Source organism: Atractosteus spatula, chromosome 9, assembly GCF_055471065.1.
Source record: "Atractosteus spatula isolate fAtrSpa1 chromosome 9, fAtrSpa1.hap1, whole genome shotgun sequence".
Lineage (NCBI taxonomy): Eukaryota > Metazoa > Chordata > Actinopteri > Semionotiformes > Lepisosteidae > Atractosteus > Atractosteus spatula.
In genome coordinates, this window is record NC_142714.1 from 23,382,709 (window position 1) to 23,407,280 (window position 24,572).

Consider the following 24,572-nt stretch of genomic DNA (forward strand, 5'->3'; position numbering starts at 1 on the left):
AATTTGTTAAGATGCTGTAGTACTCATTGTGATCTTTGATTTGTTTTCTGTTTTAAACAGAACAGCAATTAATCCTCTGTAAAAAAAGTTTACTGCTTGTACTTGATTGCATTCTTGGTATGTTTAAGCCATCAAAGATTATGATTTAATATTTTGACATTAGATGATTTTCAGTTTCATTAGAAAGCTCAAATGGGTTGGTTTTGGTTTGGATTGGTTTATAAATATGAGAAATCAATAGTACACTAGCACTGCAACAATTATTGTGCTACCATAATGCCTTGCATTGCAATCAGAATCCCTGGTGTGTTTTACACTGCAAGCTTAATTGAACCAACAGTTTCACACTAAAATAAGGCCACCATTTCACCAAAAAGACCAGCTATGTTTGCATCTTTTCTACCCCATCAGCTTAGATTTGTCTTGATAGTTAAGATAGTGGCACTATATGTACTGCGTGCAGCTCTGGTCTGGCCCTGCTGTGATTCAATGACGACAGTCTGAGCACACACAATGCAGCTCCCAAGAAAGTTGAAAGTTGCCACTGTACCAAAAGACATCTAACTTCGGGGAATTGAACAATGACTTCAAGGGGTGTAATGTCACTTTTGTAACATGCTGTGAGCATCGAGCCCTTTTACGGATCTAATGACCAGCCTTTTTGGGATTAGGCCAAACAGAGTTTGGCAATAGGGTTTACACCTTCAAAAGAAGTCCACAGCATGGACGGGAACTCCAGTTAAGTCCTCATCTGAAATATAACACCTTCTACAAACGTTTCCCATCGGCGTTAGTTTGGAATGTCAGTTCAAAGGGAAGCATACTGCCAAGTGGCACACCATCATCACTGGCTGCATAACAGACCAGAGATCTAAAGCTCAGGTTTTATGGTGGTACTCTGCATGTGCTGGCAAAGTTGCACCTGTGTTTAGAATGAAACAAACCTTTTAAAAGTGACACTGACTGTAGTTGATCATGAATTACATGTAAATATCGCTTACAGATGTTTCTCTGAGGAACTTGTCTATCTAGGATAGTTTCAGTACATTTGACATTTTTCTCAAACTGTTGGCTTACTGTCATAATGCTCTGCTGGGTTTCACTGTGTTAGTGTTTTTGCTTGAATGGGTTTGTCCATTCTTTCACTGGGCTTCTCTATTAAGATTCTTCCAAGTTCATTAAAGGGGTGGCCATATCTCTCCCCAGGTGGAACATGGAGACCTGGACCGGCCTGTACCTTCTAGCCCTGGGGGTTCCTCACAGGCCAAGATGCAGCAGCTCCTTCTGCAGGTTCTGGACCGGTTCTATCCCCGGCGCTATAGACAGGACTGCACCCCAGAACAGCTCAGGTACCCAAGCTCAGAACCCACAGTGGATCTGTCTGATTTTCAGGAGAATTCTAGATGTCTACCCAGTCATCATAAGCACTCAAAACATTGGTGTCTACAGAGGAGTGAGCACTTTTCTTTTTTGAAGCTAAAAAAAAATAGATGAAAAATGAAGTCTTCAAAGGTCTGTAGCAACCTGTGTAACAGATGCTAAAATCACCGTGCAACTCACAGCTGGCAGCCCACTGAAGCTAAGCAGGTGGGAGCCTGGTCGGTACCTGGATGGAAGAACTCCTGGGAAAAACTAATGTTGCTGCTGGAAGTGGTGTTAGTTGGGCCAGCAGGAGGCATTCTCCCTGTGGTCCCTGTGGGTCCTTATGCCCCAGTATAGTGAAGGGGACACTATACTGTAAAAAGGCACCATCCTTCGGATGAGATGTAAAACCGAGGTCCTGACTCTCTGTGGTCATTAAAAATCCCAGGGCATTTCTCAAAAACAGTAGGGGTGTAACCCTGGCATCCTGGCCAAATTTCCCTTTTGCCTTTACCAATCATGGCCTCCTAATAATCCTCATCTATGAATTGGCTTCTTTACTCTGCTCTCCTCCCCACTGATAGCTGGTGTGTGGTGAGCGTACTGGTGCACTATGGCTGCCGTCGCATCATCTAGGTGCATACTGCACATTGGTGGTGATGAAGGGGAGTCCCCATTACCTGTGTAGCGCTTTGAGTAGAGTGTCCAGAAAAGTGCAATTATTATTATCATTAAAAAACTTTTCATTGTGAAAAATGAACAGAGTGGGAATTGTTCTGCAATTGCACAAAGAAAACTTTTCATGCAGAGGTTGAGAACTTGGCTAGTGCACATAATAATAACAACATCAACTTTTACAGTATAGTGTCCCCATCACTATACTGGGGCATTAGGACCCACACAGACCGCAGGGTGAGTATCCCCTACTGGCCCCACTAACACCTCTTCCAGCAGCAACCTTAGCTTTCCCAGAAGGTCTCCCATCCAAGTACTGGCCAGGCTCACACCCCCTTAGTTTTAATGGGTTGCCACTTGTGAGCTGCAAGGTGATATAGCTGCTTACTTATGTCCCAGTGTCATTCCCACCTGTGTCAGATCAGTCAGAAGTCTCAGTAAGTTAAGGAGAGGCTGTGTAAAGCTTTGTGTGCTGAAGGTCTTAGAAACAGCGCCCTTGAAGTAGGATATACAGTATCTGACACTGACTGGTTACGGAAATAAGTGCAATGACAGTCTAAATCTGCAAGAGGTTAACATAAGTTATCAGCTAGTACTGGAGATGTAGAGCTCAGCTTGAATGAAAATCAGTAGACACTGTGTTCCTGTTAATCCAGGATTAGGAGCATAAATGTGTCTTGGCATCCCACAGTATTTATACTTCCAGTTAAGAGAGAAAAAGTAATTTGAGCGAGGTGCATCCTCAGCGGAATCACATGTTTTTCTTTAGAGTTGGCAGTAGTTTGTTTCTTTTCTTTTTTTTTTTTGCATTGACCGCTTTGCTGTGGAATTGGTTTTGTAGACGGACACTTCACTGTGCACTCTCTTTACACACATTGTAAAACCGTGATGCTACTGGTGTGAAAAGCAGGGGCCGGAGGCTGTGTCTTGTAGATGATTAATGACAAAACAGAAAAGAAGCCTTTAAAATGATAGTTTAAAATGTTTAAATATCTGAGTTTTGGCAGACAGGTTCTGCTTGGAAGCGATGTCAGTGCAGCCAGCTGGAGGGGAAGACATGTGTGAAACAGCAGGTTCAGCCAGAGGGGAGATTAGCCCTACAAGACAATCGGGAATAGTGAGATCATGCAGAACAAGGATCAGTTTCCAAAGTGCCCTGGAAATCTGAAGGAACACAGTGCCATTGCACACCTGGCCCGAGCCTCTGTTATTGTACTGAGTTTGAGACAGATTGGCGTTAGCTGCACAGTGCTTGTTAACATCACTGCAGCCTGCCAGACAGTTGCTTGTTCCCGCGATGGAAACAGTGTGTCATCTTCACAGGGGAGTTGTTTTTTGGGTAGATCCTCTTTAGGCAGCAGCAGACGGTGATAAATCACGTATCGTGGGGAACACCAGTGAGAACTGTTAAAGAAATAGGTGCAGATCAGGTTTGCAGTGGGTGGGTGTGAACACTATGTTAAATGTGCTTTTAGCTTTGAAAAGTTTGGAGCTGAGGGAATGTGCTTTTGGATTTGGTTGGTAGGCGGCTGGCTGACAGACTGGCCACCAAGTGGATGGTCCTGCGGGGCTGCAGTGCGTCGGAATGCGTGCGGATCTACCTGACGGTGGCCCGCAAGTGGTCTCTGTTTGGAGCCAAGCTCTTCACTGCAAAGGTAAATGCCAGCACAGACAGAAAAGACAGAAATCAGTTTCATTTTCCCCACTTTTAATTTCCTAGCCTTATCAATTAGGACAAAAGGTCGTTAATGTGGCTGTTGAGAATGCGGCCCTGTGCACTCCTGTTTTTACTCCTGCCAGGATCCTGTTTTCTCACAGCCTCAGACAGACAAGGCAAATTTGTAGTGAATGCAAGTTACATAAAAAACAGTGCTTTCTTTTCATTTCTTTCTGTTGTGTGGTTATTATCGCTGGTTATTAAGGAACGAGAGGAGTGTGTTATCACCTGCTTTGATCAGTTGAGTCCTTATGCAGAGGCAATGTGAAATGGCATGTCAATTCCAGGCTGAAGCTAGACTGAAAACACCACACAGAATTCTGGCACTGGATTTTACGTACACAAGTGGAAACTACAGGGAAGTTCATTTAAAACAGAGAACAAAAGGTCCTACTGTACTTTACCCAAAGGGGTATGGGAATCTGGAAGATGTTATCCACCCATGTTGTTGAAGCCGATACCCTGGCTTCTTGGAAGAAACAGCTAGATGATATTCTTGGGTCATTTAGCTAAGAGCAACCAAATGAGCTAGAGGTTGTCACGTATGTCAGAAGGGACGAACCGTGGAGAGGCAGGAGAGTGGAAAAAGACCCATATGCGTAGCGGTGGAACGGGGGATTAGCCTGGGCTCAGCAGTTCAGGAGTCGTATAGAAACCAATGCCCTCAGGCAGCGGACGTGGGACGACCTGGATGCTAGGCAGGTCTCAGGACATCGGAATATCAATGCTGAGTAAAGGTGAATGAGAGACCCGGAAATATATAGCCCCAGAGAGAGAGACACCTCAAGGACAGCAAAGCACAGGAAACTAGGGACAGGACAGAGTAGGAATGCCCTTTGGCTGCAGAGTGCATGACAGTACCCCCCCCTTCATGGGTGGCTCCTGACGCCCATACAAATAAGTGAGCTGCACAGCACTGGGGGGAGGAAAAACCTCATTTAACTGAAAGGAAACCTCCGGGAGTCCACGACTGAGAGCTGCCCCCTCCTCCAGGGTATAAACCTTTATTGGGTAGAGGAAGGGGGGTCAGGTAGAGCTCTGGAGGCTTAAAACAAAAAAGACAAGTACACAAGCACAAACTTAACCTGGGAGACCAGGGAAACAAACCACAAAAAACAGATAGGAACCAAAAGTTCCAAGACACACGGGACAGAGGGACCATAGAGAAGGGGAAACCAGGAAGTGAAAAATCAAAACACAAGAATAAAAACACAGAAACCCGGGAAAAAATACCACAGACTGGGCAAAGGGCACGTTCACATTCTATCACTGATATTGGAGTGGACTACCCGAGGAAAGCCAGGCACACGGCCCGCTCACAGACATGGATGACCGGAGTGATATCCAGCAATAAGAATGGAGGAATGGCAAAAAAGGCTCACCAGACTAATGCTGATATCGGCAGAAGACAACCCGAGGAAAGCCAGGCCGCAGCCCGTTCATAGTCACAGATGTCAGGAAGGTGATATGCAGCAATTAGAATAGGAGAGGGAAAAAAGGCTCACCACCCTATCGCTGATATCGGAGTGGACAACCCGAGGAAAGCCAGGCACACGGCCCGCTCACAGGCACGGATGACCGGAGTGATATCCAGCGATGAGGACAGGAGGGCCAGCTCAACATTCAATCACGGATACCGGAATGACAACCCGAGGAAAGCCAGGCCGCAGCCCGCTCACAGGCACAGGAGTCGGAAAAAGCATCCCGCGATTAGCATAGGAGAGCTGAGAGGAGAAAAAAAAGCCCAGAGAAAAAATACTGCGGAAAAACAAAAAGCGCCGCTCGCGGGGTCAGTAGGAGGCTCAGTATTCTGTCACGGATGTCGGAAGGGACGAACCGTGGAGAGGCAGGAGAGTGGAAAAAGACCCATATGCGTAGCGGCGGAACTAGGGATTAGCCCGGGCTCAGCAGTTCAGGAGTCGTATAGAAACCAATGCCCTCAAGCAGCGGACGTGGGGCGACCTGGATGCTAGGCAGGTCTCAGGACATCCGAATGTCAATGCTGAGTGAAGGTGTATGAGAGACCTGGAAATATATAGCCCCAGAGAGAGAGACACCTCAAGGACAGCAAAGCACAGGAAACTAGGGACAGGACAGAGTAGGAGCGCCCACTGGCTGCAGAGGGCTTGACAGAGGTTCAAATGGCCTCCTCTTATTTGTAAGATTCCTTGTGTTCTTTGCAACAAATATCAAAAGTTAAGTAGTCCATTTAAGGGGCAGCAATGTTTTCTACCACAATGTTTTAACCCACAAATTCTTGTCCGACTCTTAGAGTATTTTAGCTTAGATTCACTATTAACACACATGCAGTAATAGTACATAACATTTTAGAACATAAACCTATTTCATACATACTGTCAGATAACTCTTTATTATTACAATCTCACATGGGGCTACAATTTCCACTTCTTCAGTAAACTGGAAGTATTAATCAACCACTCTGGGTTTGTATGTTCCTTTATTTGCAGCAGGCTAGCATCTATCACAGCTAAGAAAGCTGTGTGAGAAAACCTTTCCCAGATGTAACCCACAGCAACAAAACTGGACCTCACAATGACCTCATCCCTGGGTCCCCCACGCTCAGATTGTCCCTCTTTAATCCTCACAAGGCCCAGCTGAACACACAGAATGAATGATTCTCTCTAATTAAGCCTGTCCTTGCCTCCACAGCCTGTCCCCCCGTCCCCCTTAGAGGAGGCTCCACTCTGGCTGGCCGTGAGTGAGGACGGACTCAGCGTGCTGGAGTATAACACCATGGTGTGGGAAAGACGTCTATTTATAAGCTGCTTTTTACATTTTGTCTTATTTGTTTCTGACTGGGCAGCTTAGGTGTCATTAAAGTAGCGAAACAACATAGTTTAAATCCAGCAGCTTCTCTTTACTAATAGTCTTCATACTTAATTTACTTTAAGCACCTTTCGGTTTCGTCAGGTGAGTCTGGGTACAGCCAGTCTCAACCTTTTAGTCAATTGTAAAACGTTCAGAAATGTTTAGACTTTTTTTATTTTCCACTTTTATGCTTTACACATCCATGTATCTCATCATAGGCAGATGAATTAGACCACAGCCACTGTTTGTTGTAGGAATAAAATCTTGGCATGACATTTTGAGCAACTGAGTTTGTTTTTATCCATGTGGGTTTAAAAAAATTGGACCTCTTTTCCTAAAACAAGCAAAAACAGAAGAAGGAACTGACAGACTTGGATTTGATTGATGCTTCCTTAAAGAGAATTTAAATAGCTGAGGAATAATAAATATTAAGTCTTGCACCACAACTGCAGGAGCTGTGAACTTTTGAGTTACATAGGTTTGGCATTGCATGCTTTTAAAAAAATAACCAGAATACAAAATCTGAATCAGTAACAAAGTTTATTTTAATAAGCTGAACTTGAAAAAAGAAGTTATTATTTTAATAGGTCTTAATTAAATCTTAATTAGTTCACCAGAATGACATTTAAGTTAGTGCTTACACATCTGAACTTCTTCACTGCAATGCATCTTTAAAACAATCCTTCTCTTTCTGCTCCAGCACCTGGTGGTGACCTATTCATATCAGTCTGTGGTCACCTTTGGAGGTTGCCATGACGATTTTATGATAGTGGTCAGCCAAGCTAAAGACCGAAACTCTGGAAAGAAGACCCTTGAGAAACTAGTGTTTGCAATGGCAAAGCCTAAGGTAAGTGTGGTTCACCACTAGAGCAAAGAAAACATTTAGCAGAAGTCTCAGAATCTCTACAAAATACATTGTTATTGTTATTGTTCCTCAAATAGTCCATGTTTTTGTTCTGTTTTAAATCTAGATCAGTTTTCATTAATTACACATATCAATGTACTTTATTGAACATGTAGATTTTTCCCATAGCTGTTCTAAGTTACCTGTACTGGAGCTATAAAATAAACATATTCTGAACCTTCTTATTTTATATTTTTAGACTTGTACTGGTGTTCGTGCTGCCATTACATTAACGGTTCCTTCCAATCTTATTTTGCAAGAGAGCATAAAACTCGGCTAAAACAATTTCAGGTAGACGTTCTGTAAACCACAGAGGGAATCTTTTCTTAATTCCATTTGTTGATTAACTTTAAAATTAGTTAAGAATCCTTAGCTATTAACAACTATTAATGTTTTTAACTTTTACTGGCGTGTTCTGTTCATTTTTTTCTTAATGTTTTAATGACAATTAGGCATTTAGTCTATAGGCTTTCGTTTTGTATTTATTTCACGAGAGTCAGTTATCAGCAGAAAGGGTGTTGCAAGTTCCTCTTTGAGAAACTTTTTTGTCTTCCTTCAGATCCTGGAGTTAACTCTTCTGATCGCCAGTTACATCAACTACTGGACCTCCAATCTGCTGTCCTCCTCCCCTCATTCTCCCACTCCTGCCCACGGGACCAAAGCAGAGAAGAGGCTCTGGGACATTGACAACAGACACTTCCCCTCTGTGCCTCGCACTACCAAGGGACCCACGCTGTTGTAAAGAGCTGGTTGCCAGAGCAACCACGTCTGACATAGCAGGAAGTCAGTTATGATTCAGTGGTAACAACATAGGGAGAGCAAATTTCATCTATGTCGTGCAGCCAAAGGAACTCAAGATGTAGTGGGCCACACGAGACATGTCAGGACCAAGAAGGGAGGGCTCTTGAAGGTTTGCAGTTGTTGAGAAGTGATTCTTCGAATAGATTTCTAATCGGAGCCAGTGCTATGTTTACATGGGCCCTAACAATCTTGTTACATTAAAGGTCGTAACAAGATTGACCCCACTCTCTTGACATGTTTTGCATTTAGTGGGGTGTTTTTTGGATAATTTTTTTTGGGGGGAAGGAGAATTGTATGTTTGTCACTTCTGGGCAAATCTAGAGATCAATTCCTCTGCCTTGTTTCTAATTTGGGGGGTTTAGGGGGGAGGATTCACACCTACAAAGATAGGGGGTTCTACCAGTCTATTAACATCAACAGTGTTAATCAGGAGACTTGTTGTGGGGCATCAACATGAGAAGCCATGACCAAATGACCTTTAATACTGTGACTTCTAATACTACCTTGATACCTGCATTTCCTGAAAAATTAAGCTGAAAGGGTCTGAACGACAGTTGTCCACTGTCACATGCCCATCACTGATATTTGTTTGTAGGGAATAAATGTAAAATGTAGAAAGGGAGCAATCCTAGTTTGTTACAAGGTCCTTGTATTGAATCACTTTGTCTTCCTGAAATAAAGACTTATGGAGAATTTCCATCAATGCCATTGAGATGAATAGGTTCTGTAGTAGCTGCATCGCTAGACACTATCCAGTACATTTACTCCATTGAACCCACTTGCTTCTGAGCAAATCCCAGACTGGAGTCTTTATTGGGGTCTGTTTCTTTTTTCTTCATTCTTTTTGTTTTGTAAAACAAAAGTTGTAGACCTGCCTGATAGAAAAACAGTTCATTTTGAAGTACAACCAGTGTAGAAGACAAGCTGATAAATCATCATTAATTGGTTGCATGTTCTGTATATATTTTTTGCTTGAAATTCTGTTACACTGGAGTGACTTTGCTGGGGATTCTCAAACGTGGACAACCGAAACGTCAGCGTTCGCTGAAAAACCACTGACTGTTTAAAACCACTGACTTCAGTCATCTCAGGTGACTGCCAAGCACCTCGAACACCAAATTGTTTAACCACTAGAGACGCTCCACACCTGGGGTAAACTTCTGTTATGACATTTCTGCGAGTTCAACCTGTATAGTGTGGAAATATGCATCATAAGGTGACCATTGCTGTATTAGCGGAAGGTCTTGTTTAGGTAAGCAAGTTCTGCAGTGGAACTTTTAAAGATATATAAAACCGCCTTCATATATAAAAGTAACAGAGAAGGAATTCCTTGTGTGAGTTTAAGGCGCTTTGACATTAGTGCTGACCTCAGCCAATGAAAGCAGAGGCCTTTACTTTGCAGTTAATTTTCATCTTTGTGGTCACATGAAAAACCACTAGGTTTGATGTAAAAGCCTTGGGGAGATTTGTGGCTGTTACTGTAACCAACTAAAAGATTTGTTATGCGAGATTTAACTAAGTGCGATCATTGCTGCCTGGAAAAGTCTGTGTGTTTATGTCGGTCCTGGTTGGGACACCTGTCCATCATTGCAGTGCTCTCCACTTTGCACAGGTATCAGGTAGTGATGATGTTATCCACAAAATTGTTTAATGTGTACATTTGTAAAAGAGTGATTTTGAGAAGACTACATTCTTGTCACTCTTCTGATATGATAGTTTTTATTTATCACAGTTATGTTAAAATTGCTATGTGCCTGAGCCAAATCTGGTGTTACGCTGAAAAACATATTGCAAAAAGACATTCACCTTTTAAGACCTTAAATTTATAGTGCGTTCATGCTGTTTGCACAAAATAATTTCCATGTTCTAAATATAATGAACAGGTTTTTTTTTCTATATGGTACAAATCAAAATTTAAAAACCAGGTTGCTCATTTCACACGACTCTGGTTCAAACTTGAAGTAAAACTAACTGCAGATCCTTTAGTTACTAGACAGTATTGATAGCTTAAGGCTATTATTTTACAGACATGCTTGAGTTCTTCCCAAACAGAAAGGTTTTATATTGTATTTTGTTTTGCAGTTGCCAGAAGGGCATCTTTTATTTCAGATAGTCCCAGTTATACTGTAATGTTATACTGTATAGCCACACAGTAAAGATGTGGATGTTTATCTACTATGCACAGCTTAGACTGGCTATACTCTTGTCAATTCATCCTGGCCACCTGTGACGTCTCATAACATGAGAACAATTCCTACAGAAATTAATAAAACAGTTCTGGTGTTTTAGCAGCAGTAAAATAGAAATATGATTTTTCAGATGTAGAATTATATATTTTTCTGTAGACCGTGTGGAGCATCAGTATGTTGTCTACAATGAAAATGCATTAACAGTCGGCCATGTACTGTACATGATTAGATAAAATAGACTATAGTTCTATTAAAATACCTGCAATAATGCACCAAGGCTTTTCTGAAAAATAGGTTGAATAGGATCTCATCTCTTTAACAGAGAAAATCTGTAATGGCTGTGCTGTGACCTGAATTAATGGAAGAAATAAGGATCTCATCTCCTTAATGCAGATGCTTACTAAAATTCAAATTAGTTTAGTTTCCTACCTATAAAGAAGCTCCAAGGTCTGTCCAAATCCTATTTGTGTGGAATACTTGAATCTTGTTTGGATCAAACCACTGTCTTTTGTAATGTGGCAAATGGCCCTATTTATTTGCAATTTTTAATTATTGTTTTGCTGTGTTGTAGTGAAAATGTTTAGTTCTGTTGCACAATGTAATAATTAGTGTAAGTTTACTAGAGCATTTTGGTCTCATGAGGTGCTGGATTTTTTTAATATAGCAATAGAATTTATTAACATGACTTGACGCTAAAAACAGCTGTATCATATTCTGTAAAATGAGGACGTGTTAAGTCAGGGATGCAATAGATGCTGTGCATGCAACTGAATGTGATGGAATAAATGATTTTGTGCACCATTTTCTTTGTGTTGACAATTTTTCTGTTTACCTGTGTACAGAAAGCACTGATCATCACACAAAGTCACAAACAGTAATTATAATTATTAAGTCTTCAGATCATGTCAAAAATGGCCATGTGATGTAGAGGTTTGGTTTTAGTTACCGTATGCTTCTCCAATCCAGTTTGCCACTGTGATGTGCCAACTGGGGGCGGCATAGTGGCACAGTGGTTAGTATTGCTGCCTGGAAAAGTCTGTGTGTTTATGTATGTTCTGGATGGGACACCTGTCCATCACAGAGTGTGTCCTGCTTTGCTCCCATTGCTTGCTGGGATAGGCTCCGACTTCCCTGGAACCCTGAATTGAATAAATCGGTTAGAAAATGGATGGAAGCAGGAGTTAATTGGCTCAGGTTTACAGAGTCGTACATTGCAAGATAGCATGGGTAGGAGAGGGCATGCTTTCTTCCAAAACACACCTTTCACAGGATCGTCTGTCAATTTGTATATGGCAAGCACATAGGACCTGCTTCAACTGGAAGAGTGGGAGCTCTCAGGATGAGTAGTTTGCAGCCAGATCAAGCCCATGCAATACCAGAAACGCACCTTCTCTTGAAGAATCCTGGTGACAGACAATAGCATAGCAGCAGTATTACCATCTTGTAGCTGGATCTTGTCAGATCTTAGATGCTAAGGAAAGCTGAGCCTGGTCAGTACTGGGGTTGGAGACATTCAGAAAAACCCAGGTTGTTGCAGTGAAGTTGATGGACTAGTAGGAGGAGCTCTTGCCACGGGAGCAGGATTCCCATGCCACTATGGTGACAGGGATCTCTGTCCTATAAGAGGTGCTGTACTTCAGGGGTGAGAAATTGAGATCATGATCTACTTGGTCTTTGAAGATTCCTTTGACGCTATTTGAAAGAGTAGTGGTGTTATCCCTGGTCCACTAGCTAAATTCCTGGCATCCTTTTTATTAGAGGAGCAATTTCTCACTTCAACATCTGATCCACAGTATAATGGGGCTACTGGTGCATAATGGGTGCCATGTGTCACCCAGGTACACTTGAGTAGTGGATAATGGTGAGTTCCCCCTTACGTAAAACACGTTTTGTATCCTCTGGGATATTAAAATACCATATAAATGCAAAGTAATTCTTATAATCAGGACTAAAACAGGCATAGAGTTTTTGAGTGTTTTCCTTACATCTTTTTGAACAATTGCTCATTTTGTACAGATTTAATTTTTAGATGTAATTAAAAGTGGAGATTTTTTTTGGCATAGTAAGCTGCTTTTTCAGACTTGTATTTTGTGTTTCAAAACAATGTTCTTGTACCGTTGTAAATGAGAATCATTTTACAAAATTATTTTAAAAAGTAGTACAGTGCACACTGGTTTATAAAGAAATCGGTCTGAAATACCATGTGTACGTTGGACTTCAAACCAAAGGGAAAATCACGAAATTGTTAATGAGCAAAACATGATTTTTGTGATTAATGGACTTTTATTAGCCAAGTCAATCCATTAATGTACATCTGCTGCATAGCGCAGGAACTGGGACCAAATGACAGGCTGAGTCATTCCCTGAGCACTCAAGAGTATAAGCAGGTCACAGTAATAATGATATTTTCCTGCCAATAGCAAGCTGTAAATTAGATTTATTTAAAAATAAAATTAACAACCTTAAGTCCCAAATGAACAATTACTGTAGCTCTTATTTAATTCACTGCTCATCTGATATACATCCATTTCAAACTTGAAACAAAGGTGGTACACTTCTGTTAAAGGAAAGCCAATGCCTTGCAGCATGTTTGGTGCTGTAACCAAGTTTTTAAAGCTGTAAATCAGCTTCTGTTTTATTGACCACAATAAATCTATCCATTCTTCCATTTTCTAACTGTTTTATCCAATACTGTGTCAGAGGGTACATGGAGCCTAACACTGCAAGCAACAGGTGCAAGACAGGATACACCATGGATGGGACAGAGGGCACACCGACACTCACAGCAGGGCCAAATCTCCCAGAAGCCAGTTAATCTACCAGTATGTCTGTGGACTGTGGGAGGAAATCGGAGCACACAGAGCAAACCCACACTAACACGGGGAGAAACAGAGACAACCCAGGGCCCCAGCGCTGCAAGGCAGCAAAGCTAAGCACTGCTGCATCGTGCCGCCCGCCCATAAGCAATTCCAACTTTAAAAATCTTTTCAAACATTTCAAGACCTGCTTTCCTTCTTGAAACGCACAGACTGAATTACCAGTGCATTTGGAAAAACTTCTCTCTGCAGGGAGCGTAACACAGCGCTTTGTGGAGAACAGCATTGAAAAGATTTTCATGGCCTGCTCAGAGTCCTGGAGACCATGGAGAGCTCTTTTTCCTGCAGAAAGAAAAACTGAGATGTGAGGGGAATTACATAGTATTCCTCTGGCCATCAGCCAAAAGATGGTAAAAAGCCAATATATTTGTGTTATTACAAATTTTCTACCAATACTTTAAGTGATCGCTGGTGGTTTAGCCCAGTCCTGGAGCTCCACTCCTGCTGGTTTTCTAGTTGTGTGTAGCTAGATAGATTTACAAAAACACAAATCCATCAGTTGGTTCTGAAAAAACACAAGATATAGAAACCTAAACCCCTGTGACTTTACCAAGATCTTATCCTCAAAAGTCACAGGAGTTGTGGTTTCCATACGTTCCATATGGTTTCCACTCCACTCTCTAACATTGGTCAGTTAGGATAGTGACCCTTAAATCCAGATCTCAATGCTTAATCGATCTACAATATTAGCTATTTTTTTCTTCCCAAGTCAGTTCCATGTGTTATCCAGAATCAATGGTGAAACACAAACCAAACAATAAGAGGAAGTGTTTACAAAACAGAGACCTGCTTTACACAAAGGGTTGTGGGAGTCTGGAACAAGCTGTCCAGTCATGTTGCCTAAGCTGGTACCCTAACTTTCTTCAAGAATGGGCTGTTTGACATCCTTAGATCATTTTTCTACTAGCGAAAACAACAGAGCTAGATGGGCCAAATTACATCACATCATTTATGAGATTTTTTATGTTCTTGGGCAATAAAGAATTATTAATATCATTTGTCCCACTGTATATCTAGAAGCTTTCTGTAGAAGCCATAAAACAAAATAAAACCATCAAATCAGCAGACTGTGACTGTTTATTCGTGTAGCAGAATATGTCAGAACAAAGAAAAGGGAAACTCTAGAACTCTTCACAATGCAAAATGTTCTACTTTAGGTATTTTGGAAGTCCTTTACAATTCACTGAGATATGAAATGTGTACATACACGGAGATAGTTCTTGTATGAAATCAAATTGCTAATATCCTATTTCATTGCTTTAGCTATCTACAGCAGCAGTGGGAAATTCGTGCTCCGAGGCTGTACTGTTCTTTGACAGCAGAGGGCTATAAGTAACTTTTGTTGCTTAAGCTGTTTATTGCACGCTTAAAAGGCCACCACTACACTCAACAGCTCGAAAGTAGCGAAGACGTAACACTGCAGTGTGTCCATCTCAAACTATTATACTTAACAGAGGTCTTCCGTCTCACTTGAAACTTTTTTTATTTCCAACAGCGAAGACGCACAGGTAACGAAAATTCACACACGGATCTCTAGAAACTCGCTGTCATCCCGCCTTTGCATGTGTTACAACAAACACGTTGTTATATATCACAATTATTACATTAAATTTCCCCCGTGACTACAATCCACTAGGCGTTAACGTGGTTGGCAAGGTTTGAAGTCCGGCTCCTTTCAAAGTTTTATGGTGGCTGGCTTTTTTACACGGACCTTTATTTTCCCTCCTGCAGTTTTGACAACGTTGGAAAAATGTCTGGTAAGAAGCAGACTTTATTAAGGGAAGCGTCTCACCAAATCATGGCTGGCGGTTCTGCGGGTAAGTCTTTAAAAAAAACTACTTTTACTTAATACTGTGACTTTAGCCTGAAATGCTTTTGTAATAGAAATGACAGAGCATTGTAGCTTCGTTATATGTGTCTGTTTCTTCGACTCCGGCGATAGTCCAAAGCATTTTCCGAACTCGAGCAAAAAAAAAGAAACACGTAATGTGTCTGAATATGACACAACGATTTAATTCATAACAAAAGCAATCCAGTAGACTACCGGATGGACGTGTTGACAAACTGGAGACTTCTTAGCACTACAGCTTCAACATTTGGGTTCCGCGTAACATTTCAGTTCCTTCGCTTGTTGGGCGGAAGGCGGAGCGTTTGAAAAATAAGCCTAGAAACTAAAAAACGTTTTATCATTAGTATATATGTAAAGTCAAGAAAATAACACAGTGATAGTGTTTCTCACGCAAAAAAAAAAATATTATGTGGTATATGATGACAAAACGTAAGATAACTCTGAAGCCAAGAATGTGTTTGCTTGGTCTACCATGCACATTATGTTGTTGAGATGTAAAATGACGGTTCTCAAAGTTTTTAAATGCTTTTAGCATATGCTAATTCTTATTATGTGTGTCATCGAGTAATGTGTAGAGTACTCTAATGGACTGAACTAATACAGCCTTCGGCTATAGGTTCCAACAGGAATTGTGTAACTGTAACAGGTAGATATTTTGTCAACTGAATTGGTCTGCTTTGGGTAGAAACAATGCACGGGCGCCTGGCTGATTTTTTCCCCGCATATTTACGGGGCATATTTGTGTGTAAAGTGTAGAATTTCATTTTTTCCCTTCAAATACAAAATTTATTGTACCAAAATTCAGTACAGTGATCGGAGACCACTGACGCTTCTAAAATAATGTAGATTGCTTTGATGTGTAAAACCACAAATAAAGTTTTCTAATAACCCTGATGATTTAACCTAGAAAGCCAAAAAAAGTCTTTCTAATTAAAGACAAAAATGTTAAGCGCTAATGTGAGCTGCTAAATTTAACTAGCATTTTCTTTTTACATTACTAGAGGTTTGTTTTCAGTTTCTTAAAGTGTTAAAGGGATTTTGTGTCCGTACTTTACAATCTCGGTACGAACTTTGAAGGTATGATTATCAATATCTATTACCAAAATCGCCCTTCCTGTTTTAAGAGATCCCTGAGAGCAATATTTGCATGCCATTTTCTTTGAGGAAATGTGGCAATGATGCTTTGCAAGGGTGGGAAGTGTAACTCTTTGCAGTAAATCTAGACTCACACTGCCTTGCGAAAGCAGTCAGTTCTTTCCATTAATGTCCTGTTTTGTTGAATGAGACATGACAATGTGCACTCTTAAAAGTTGTTTTGAAAGCTTCTTGATTTTCATAGTGGAATCAGGTTTAAATTCACTGCCTGACTGAGAAACCTGTGGATTTATTGTTGAAATCATACGTGGACCACTATTATTGCACACAGTACAAGTACTTGTGACTTGTGAAAGTAATTTTGTGCACTTGAACTTTTGCCATAGTAAGGAATATAAATAATTATCCATTTAATATTCTAGTTTTGGAGTTTAAGTGTTTTTATTCACCTTGTTCTACACTGCAAAAACGATATTATTTTTATAGTTAATGGATTGTCTTGAACATAAGTTGCCTGGACAGCATGGTGGCACAGTGGTTAGCATTGCTGCCTCGTGCTACTGAGGCCCTGGGTTCAATTCTGGACCTTGGGTGCTATCTGTGTGGAGTTTGTATGCTCTCCCTGTGTTAGTGTGGGTTTCCTCTGGGTGCTCCGGTTTCCTCCCACAGTCCAAAGACATACTGGTAGGTTAATTGTCTTTTGGGAAAATTGATGGGTGTGAGTCCGTGTCTGTGTTTGTGTACTGTATGTGTGTTCTCTGCGATACATTGGTATCCCATCCAGGGTGTACCCTGCCCTGCTCCTGTTGATTGCTGGGATAGGCTCCAGAAAGCCTGGTTACCCAGAATTGGATGAAACAGTAACAAAATTGATGGATGGATGAGTTACCTTAGCCAAATATTAAGGACTATATAAACTTCAGAGCTGTATTATTAAGAGCTAACATTAGTGATAGAAGAGGGCTTGACTAGAACATTTCGAAATGTGCTGTTTGTTGTTGTCCTCTCTTTGTACCGAATGACATAGAGGGACTTTGACAGAGGTTTCAGGCTTGGGAAAGGCACCTGGATAAACAAGGTCCCTTTGGACACAAATTGGAGAAATACTGTCCTACGGTGAAGAGTCAAGGTCATTACTGTAAACACTCCACGTCAGGGGACACAGGTCAGCGTCATGAAACAAAATGTAGTTGTTTAAAGTCCAGAAAGCACAAGCAGTCCCCTTTCAACGTTTGCTTGACCCTTATATAGAGTGCTACCACTACACAATCTTAAAAGGACTAAGGTATAGCTTTTAGTGTTAGGCAGGTAGACTGTTTTATACTGTAGACACAGTAGGTAGCTACAGTATGAATAACTATAGAAGGAGACGTGTGGGCTGCAGGAATAAAGTAGTATAAAACTATTTTTTCCCACAGATATTTCACATGAAGTTAAAAACATAGAACTTGTATGAATCCCATTTCCAAAGCATTTTGAAGATTGAAAACAGAAATGTAATAGAACTACATGTTAAGAGAAAACTCCTTGACAAACCAGCAAGCCAGTGGGGGTTTTAAGTCACCTTCTTATTTTTAAATGTTCTCCATTAATCTTGGATTTTTCTCAGGAGTTATGTAGCTTTTTAGAGTGTTTCAGAAAACAACAGGGGACTCAGTTCTAAAAGCATGATGTGCAAGTGTTACATGCACAATGTACATGTTAAAACAAGTGGTGACTAGATGTTAGTTGCAGGCAGACATTTCCAAGTGAATTATCTAGATGCTTCTTTTGGAGAGTTACTAAGTCAATGAGTGACTGTTTCCTATATTCATTTATAAGATGATGTTGGACTTTTTGTGACTTTTTGCTGTAGTGCAATCATCTCCTTCCAGTATTGTTATTGTAACTCTAGTTAAATGCCAGCTTCAGACTTCAGAAAATGAAATTCGATTTAAAATATTTTCCATAACAATGCTGTCTCATAGTTTGCTTTGCACAGCTAAAGTTTAAAATGCTTAAGGCAGGGAAAAAATGTTTTTTTTCCAAAACTAAAATGTTTGCAAATGGTGATAACGTCAATAGTTAATGAGTATTGTGCCTTACAAAATAACTTTCCACAGAAATTGGATCAGGAATGAAATTTAGATGGACTAAGGACTGGAGCTGAGACCTTTTATAAATAAAAAAGAATCAAGAAGAATTACTGCTGTTGGAACATACAGTGTGCAGTGGAATCTTATTGGTGCACTCTGAAACTATGAAAGTATGCTAAATATTTTGTGGCCTTTCTGGCTGTTATCATTCCAACTTCCACCCATCCATTTTCTAACTGCTTCATCCTGAATTGGGGGTTACGAGGGAACTGGAGTCTATCCCAGCAAGCAGCTGGCTGGACAACAGGTACAAGATGGGGGTACACCCTGGACGGGATTCCAATCCATCACAAGGCAGACACACATCTACAGTACAGACATGCTTGCACTCACAATGCTCTCACACCAGAGCCATTTTTTGCAGAAGCCAATTACTGCCAATACTATATGTATTTGTACTGTGGATGGAAAATGGGGCACCCAGAGGAAACCGAACACAGGCAGAACATAAAAAAAACTCCACACAAATAGCACCCCAGCTCCAGAACTCAACCCAGGGCCCCAACACTGCAAGCCAGCAATGCTAACTACTGTGCCACCGTGATGCCCTCTTCATTGCAACAATAAACACTTAAACCTCGAGGTTCACAGAGACCTAAGAAGTGTCTTTCCATGCAAGACAGGTAGATGGTAGTTGCTAGACAATGGGTTTGATCTACCACAGATTTAAAATTCATAGCAAGTTCTCAGATTTATTCCAAAAGCCCAGAACAAGGACCTGGCTGTCTGTCTGTTTCTTTACAGGCCAGAAGATGAGATGTTTGGTCTTGTGTGATTGTTCCTGCATTAGTGCTTCATCACCTTTAGCAGGCAGTGGAGGGTTAATCTCTGTTGGTTCATCGTGACCTACAGTATGTTTCTAAGAAGTACTGTCTGGGGGATTGAGCTGCACTGTGAACAGAAGCTGAAGTGTTCATGTGTTCAGAGTGTATTGGCTGCTTATTGCTGAACCTGTACCATCCTCACTGCGATTAACTGGATTGATTCCCGGTCTAATAGGTATGTTGTACACAGGTCTCAAACAAGGAATGCTACAGGTGTGGGGTTACGCAAGTGTTAAAAATCCTGAGACGTTGTTGACAGGTTTAAATCAAACTGTGAAACAAATGGAAATTAATGGATACTGTGGGTTTAAAATCTTTCTGCAGATAAAAATCAATTTCAGCCTTAGTAAAAAGAAACAAATTACAATGAGCACTGCAGTTGTTTTTTGCTCCTTTTTACACTGCATTCATTTAATAGAAAAAGTATCCTGACAGGAGCAAGAATGTCCTCTTGTCAAATGCTAGTTCAATTTTGGGGAAATCATTAACACCTGATCCACAAAGTGTGTGACTATAGCAACGCCAGGCTGTTCACAAGTCTTGTGGGGAAGCAGTTAGAAAGGGATATTCTGTGAAGCTCTCAAACTACATCAACACCAAGGAAGGAAGCACATTTATCTTACATTTTCATGGTGGTTAACATGTTTTTCTGGGGTGGTGGGTGATGGTGTTTATTATATTATTGATTTCTTCAAACCAATTATAAAGGTGAGGTGAAAGTGAAGACAAGCTTTAATAAGACATTTAGTCAACAAATATATAAAGTGTGAGTCTGCAGAAGATCTTCAGTCTCCCCAAAAATATTTCTGCAGTGTGTAACACTAAATATCACTGCTGCTTTCTTTCTGGAAAAGTAAGGTTATTTTAAACCCTAACATAACAGCTAGAATTGTCCTTTGAATGTTTTCAGCAAATCCTAAACAGAATGGGGTATTGAGCTTTTGTAAGCGTTTTAGGTCATTTGTGTTGATCGTGGAAAAAAGAGCACTAGGCTGTTGACTTTCTCCTCCTTCTTTTCCTTCATCCTTGCTGAGAGGTCTTTATCAGTGGTTGTTCTTGTTCATTTACATTCTTAAGCTTGTCTTAGTTTAAACCAGGACAGGCCCAAACTGCTGAGAATCGTGAAGCAGCTGGAATCTAGCACCATGCTCCTTCAGCAGGCCTTAATCGTGCGGTAGAGCTTTCATAAGATCATGTTTAAAGGCGGGAGGCAAGAGTGGAGAGGACTTTAATTTGCCTTAGCTATCCTGTGCTTCCATTGGAAGGACAGTGTCTTGCATGCCAGCACATCATTATTTTGTCTGTGATTAAAACTGTATTTAGAGTAACCTACAGATTACATTACAGAAGGCTTTTTTTCTATTCTTGCAGGACATGGTTATTTTCTTGATCCGCAAGTAAAACTGGTTTTGTTGGTGGACCAAGCCGACAGGTGTATTCCTGCTTGTTTGTTGAAAACTACAGAACAGACTGGTTCTAAATTTCTTTTCATGGAGGAACAATGGGGGGAGGGATTTCGGATGCTCAAGGAGACATTTGTTCAGATGCAGTTTAATTAGGAGGGCTTTTGGCTTTGCTCAAGTGATTTTCTCAAAGCTGAACACTCTGTGCTTCTGTTGCACTTCTGTCTTAGTTTTTGCACTTGGACTATGTGATACCCTGTTTCTATAGTAGTGTTCCAAAAAGTAAATAAGCAGGTACAGTAGGTGACCAAGTGCCAGAGGTGTAAATTGAATGGGGTGAGATTTGGGTAATGTGCTATCAAAGTGTGATTGGTCACCGTAGATTTTTGAACCCCTGAAATATGGTTGTGGCAGGCAAGCAGTAATTAGGCTGAATAGGCTAAATAAACGATCTATTTTAAAATAATGTTGGTCTCCAAACAAATAAGTTAAAAATAAGATAAGCTTGAAATATCCCACTTCTTTTGTTGACCTAAAAAAGATGGGACATTAAAAAATGAAAGTAAATATGCTTCTATGAAATGGAAGATTTATTTGTTTCCCTGTCTAACAGAAACCGGCCAGATACAGTGAGGCCACTGTAAGCATTTTCCAAAATCAGTTGTCCAACACCACATCTTACCGAGGTTCTGGTGTTGGCATTCTGTGCCATTTCACCATTGGCAAGGCTGAATTGTTAAAACGGCTTCTTTCTGATATTAATAAACTAGCATTTATGAGCAATCAGTCAATAGGATATACTGTATACTTTAGGGGCGGAGCGGTGGCTCTATGGCTAAGGATCTGATTCTGTGGCTGGAAGGTTGCCGGTTCAAATCCTGTGGCCGGCAGAGGAATCGTACTGTGTTGGGCCCCTGAGCAAGGCCCTTAACCCCAGCTGCTCCAGGGGCGCTGTGTAGATGGCTGACCCCAAGCTTCTCTCTCCCCGTCTATGTGCCTGTGTGTCTAATGGAGAGCAAACTGGGGTATGCGAAAAGAAAAATTCCTAATGCAAGAAACTGTATATGGCTAATAAAGTGGTCTTATCTCTTATCTCTACTACTGACACATGGAGAGTAGAGTAATGTTCACTTTCCTTAGTTTCATCTAATCTGCCACTAGAGCGCACTCAGGCCTCTATTTGTAAATAGGTTCACATGTGGTGAACTGGTTGATCAGATAATTTGGGAAGACCTGAGACTCACATTCTCACATGGGTTTGATTTACAATAGTTTGAATTATAAAGGAATCTATGGGGAAAACTGGTGTTGGTTTGTCGAGAGTAGGTTTTCTTTTGTGTATCTGGAAGAACTTTGGCAAAATAGACTCCTTGCACAATATCTTCTTTCCATCGTGGTTTGTCAATATGCTCATGTCTCAAGAGCCCCCTCTGAGCCAAAAGAGAAAATCGAAAATAAATCGGTGTCCCCTAATGGTTTGTCCAGTAAAAACTGCTTTTCATTGTTGGGTCCAGAGCTTGGTAGCTTAGGGTAGAATGCAGTCTGAAGATTTATTCTATTACAAGGCACATCTGTTGCAGATTTATTTTTATATCAGTTTACATTTGCTGATGTCACTTTTAAATCAGATGTGGGCAAACCTGACGATTTGGTGTGACTACAGGTTTTCTAGATCTCTCTAAAGCAGCAGCACCCGAAGATCTGGGAGAAGCTACAAAATGAGACCAGCTAATCCAGAGAACCCAGAGACACAGGAGCCCTCCAGGACCAACATTGGACACACCTGCATTAAGTGACTGGTGCTAAGAGTGGCCTACTGCACATGGCTAACACCTCATAGTAATCATCATCACATGGTAATGACTCTAATAGGAATTCTCCTTTAAGTAGGTGAATTGAAAATAAATTTTCATTTACAGTCCATGTACAGTAGAATGCTTTCTTATACAGAAGCATGTTTTATTGGAACAGTCTGAGTAAAGGGTACAGCACCAGTGTTCCTCCTTGGTTTGAATCCACAACCTGTCAGTTACAAGTTCAATGCCCCATTCATCACTCCATTCTGCCAGTATTCGTACTGTGTGTGGCACTGGGACTGGCACCGAGAGCTGTAATTGTAGCACACCCTGTGTGTCGCTGTGATGGCATAGCGACTGAACGATCCTCCTAAAAAGTAAAATAATTTAACTTAAAGCCTTTAAATTTGTCAAAATAATATTGGTTGTGTCTATTGCTAGCAGGCTTCATAATTGTGTAGTCCATATTAAAACTGAAGAAATAAAATGTTTTAATATTTTTTCTTTATTCATTGTTCTACTTTACATACTTTGAAATCAGTAACAGTAATCAACTGTTTACTCATTTGATTAGCAGCAGGGAAAGGGAACTTAAATTTTAATTAGATGACTAGCAAAGTTTAGTTGTTATTATTAAAGATAGTGGACAGAATTCCCTGGAGCTTAATGGTGTTCTCGGAAGTACTGTATTTGCAACATTTACAATGAGCTCACACATTTTCATAACCCAAGAATAGGCAGGCAAGTCAGCTGTAGATATGTATAATGAAGAATGTGCGTTTACAAATGAAATCATTACTATTTTCATGCTAATAGAATAATTACTATTTTCTTTAGTTGAAGTTATTTGTAACTTTTGTTCCCCAAGTTATCCTTAAATCCCAGGTGACCCAGAAGGTGGCGCTGTTGTTCTTTATCCCTTCTAAAAGTAGGTTAAACTTCAAACACTGGAAAGAACAAAAGTTCTCCTTGAATTAAAAATTAACTCTCTTTTGAATACAAATGAATAAAAGAATCAGGAACTGAAACATTTCAAATGCAGTCAAGCACATTTGGAACGAATGTCAGATATTTTAATTTGCTTACAACGGAAAGTTGCGCCGATAGAAATTAATTTGCATTTAATAAGGTCCTTATTTTTCCTGTCGGCACAACTACCTAAAATGAATTACAAAGAAAATCTCAGGACTCGTATTTTAACATAAGTTAAAATGAATAAAGAGAGAAGAAAAAAGGAACACCCTTTTCTCAGCTACAGACGGATAATTCTAGTAGAGGTCTAGTCCACAGCTGGCAGGTAGCAGCAGTATATTTGTCTTTTACTTCACTGCTACAGTATATTCTTGCCCAAGCTAAAGAAACTGCTGCTGGGTTCCGTGATACAGTAGATGACAATATTCTGTTAACTGCCTGACACTGAGGTGATGTGCTTAACTAGTGCAACACTGAGTGGCTCTGTTTCGTTCAGTGAATCTATACATGAAAGTGATTTTTAAAAATCAGTTTTGATACTACTAAGCAAAACGACAGAATCCTGCCTGTCTGTGTAGTTTCATATAACGATGAGGTAATTTCCCTAGCGACTCATCGGGCCAGGTCTTATCCTGGTTTCCGTGTTAGGAGGATGAGGGAGCAAGAGCCTATCGTAACACTCAAACTGGACGCCAGTCTATCACAGAGCCAACTCCCAGCGTTGGTGGTCCCCACTTACAGTATACAACTGGGTGAACTGGACCAACTGGGGTAGAGTATCTCGTTCAAGGGAACAACAGCAGTGTCAGCAGCAGGGGCTCGAACCTACAACCCTAGGAGTTTCCAGAGCCTTACCTGCTACATTGCTCCCCGTTTTGCTTTAGTAAGAAGAAACTGATTAAAACACTAATGTACAAAATAGATAACTTAAACTTACTCAAAAAGCATTTTTGATCCATACGGTCTACAGTCAGTAGAGAATTTTAAACATTTTCAGCTTTTTCAGATGACATATTAAATACGCCCATATAACTTTATTATTTTTTTTAATTTTTGTTTTTCTTTAACCACCTGTGCATGGTGATGTGATGGGGCGTACATATAATCTTCAAATTAAGTGTTCCCCAAAGTTCAGAATTGAAGGT

General features: G+C 40.7%; 2 protein-coding genes across 4 annotated transcripts in view; both read left to right on the forward strand.

Moving 5' to 3' along the window:
- Window positions 1–11,278, forward strand: part of plekhh1 (pleckstrin homology, MyTH4 and FERM domain containing H1) — a 72,964-nt gene extending 61,686 nt beyond the window's left edge. For both annotated transcript variants that reach the window (XM_088925939.1, XM_088925940.1), the window contains exons 26-30: window positions 1,207–1,349; window positions 3,563–3,692; window positions 6,425–6,511; window positions 7,284–7,430; window positions 8,047–11,278. In XM_088925939.1, coding sequence (XP_088782065.1) covers window positions 1,207–1,349; window positions 3,563–3,692; window positions 6,425–6,511; window positions 7,284–7,430; window positions 8,047–8,229 — 690 coding nt within the window. In that variant the 3' untranslated portion in view covers window positions 8,230–11,278. The remainder of the gene's footprint in view (window positions 1–1,206; window positions 1,350–3,562; window positions 3,693–6,424; window positions 6,512–7,283; window positions 7,431–8,046) is intronic.
- A 3,430-nt stretch (window positions 11,279–14,708) lies between these two features.
- slc25a21 (solute carrier family 25 member 21) overlaps window positions 14,709–24,572 on the forward strand; it is a 199,677-nt gene continuing 189,813 nt past the window's right edge. For both annotated transcript variants that reach the window (XR_016091634.1, XM_088925608.1), the window contains exons 1-2: window positions 14,709–14,861; window positions 15,085–15,170. Coding sequence is in view for 1 of the 2 variants with exons in the window: in XM_088925608.1 (XP_088781734.1) it covers window positions 15,104–15,170 (67 nt within the window). In the remaining variant the exon portion in view is untranslated. The remainder of the gene's footprint in view (window positions 14,862–15,084; window positions 15,171–24,572) is intronic.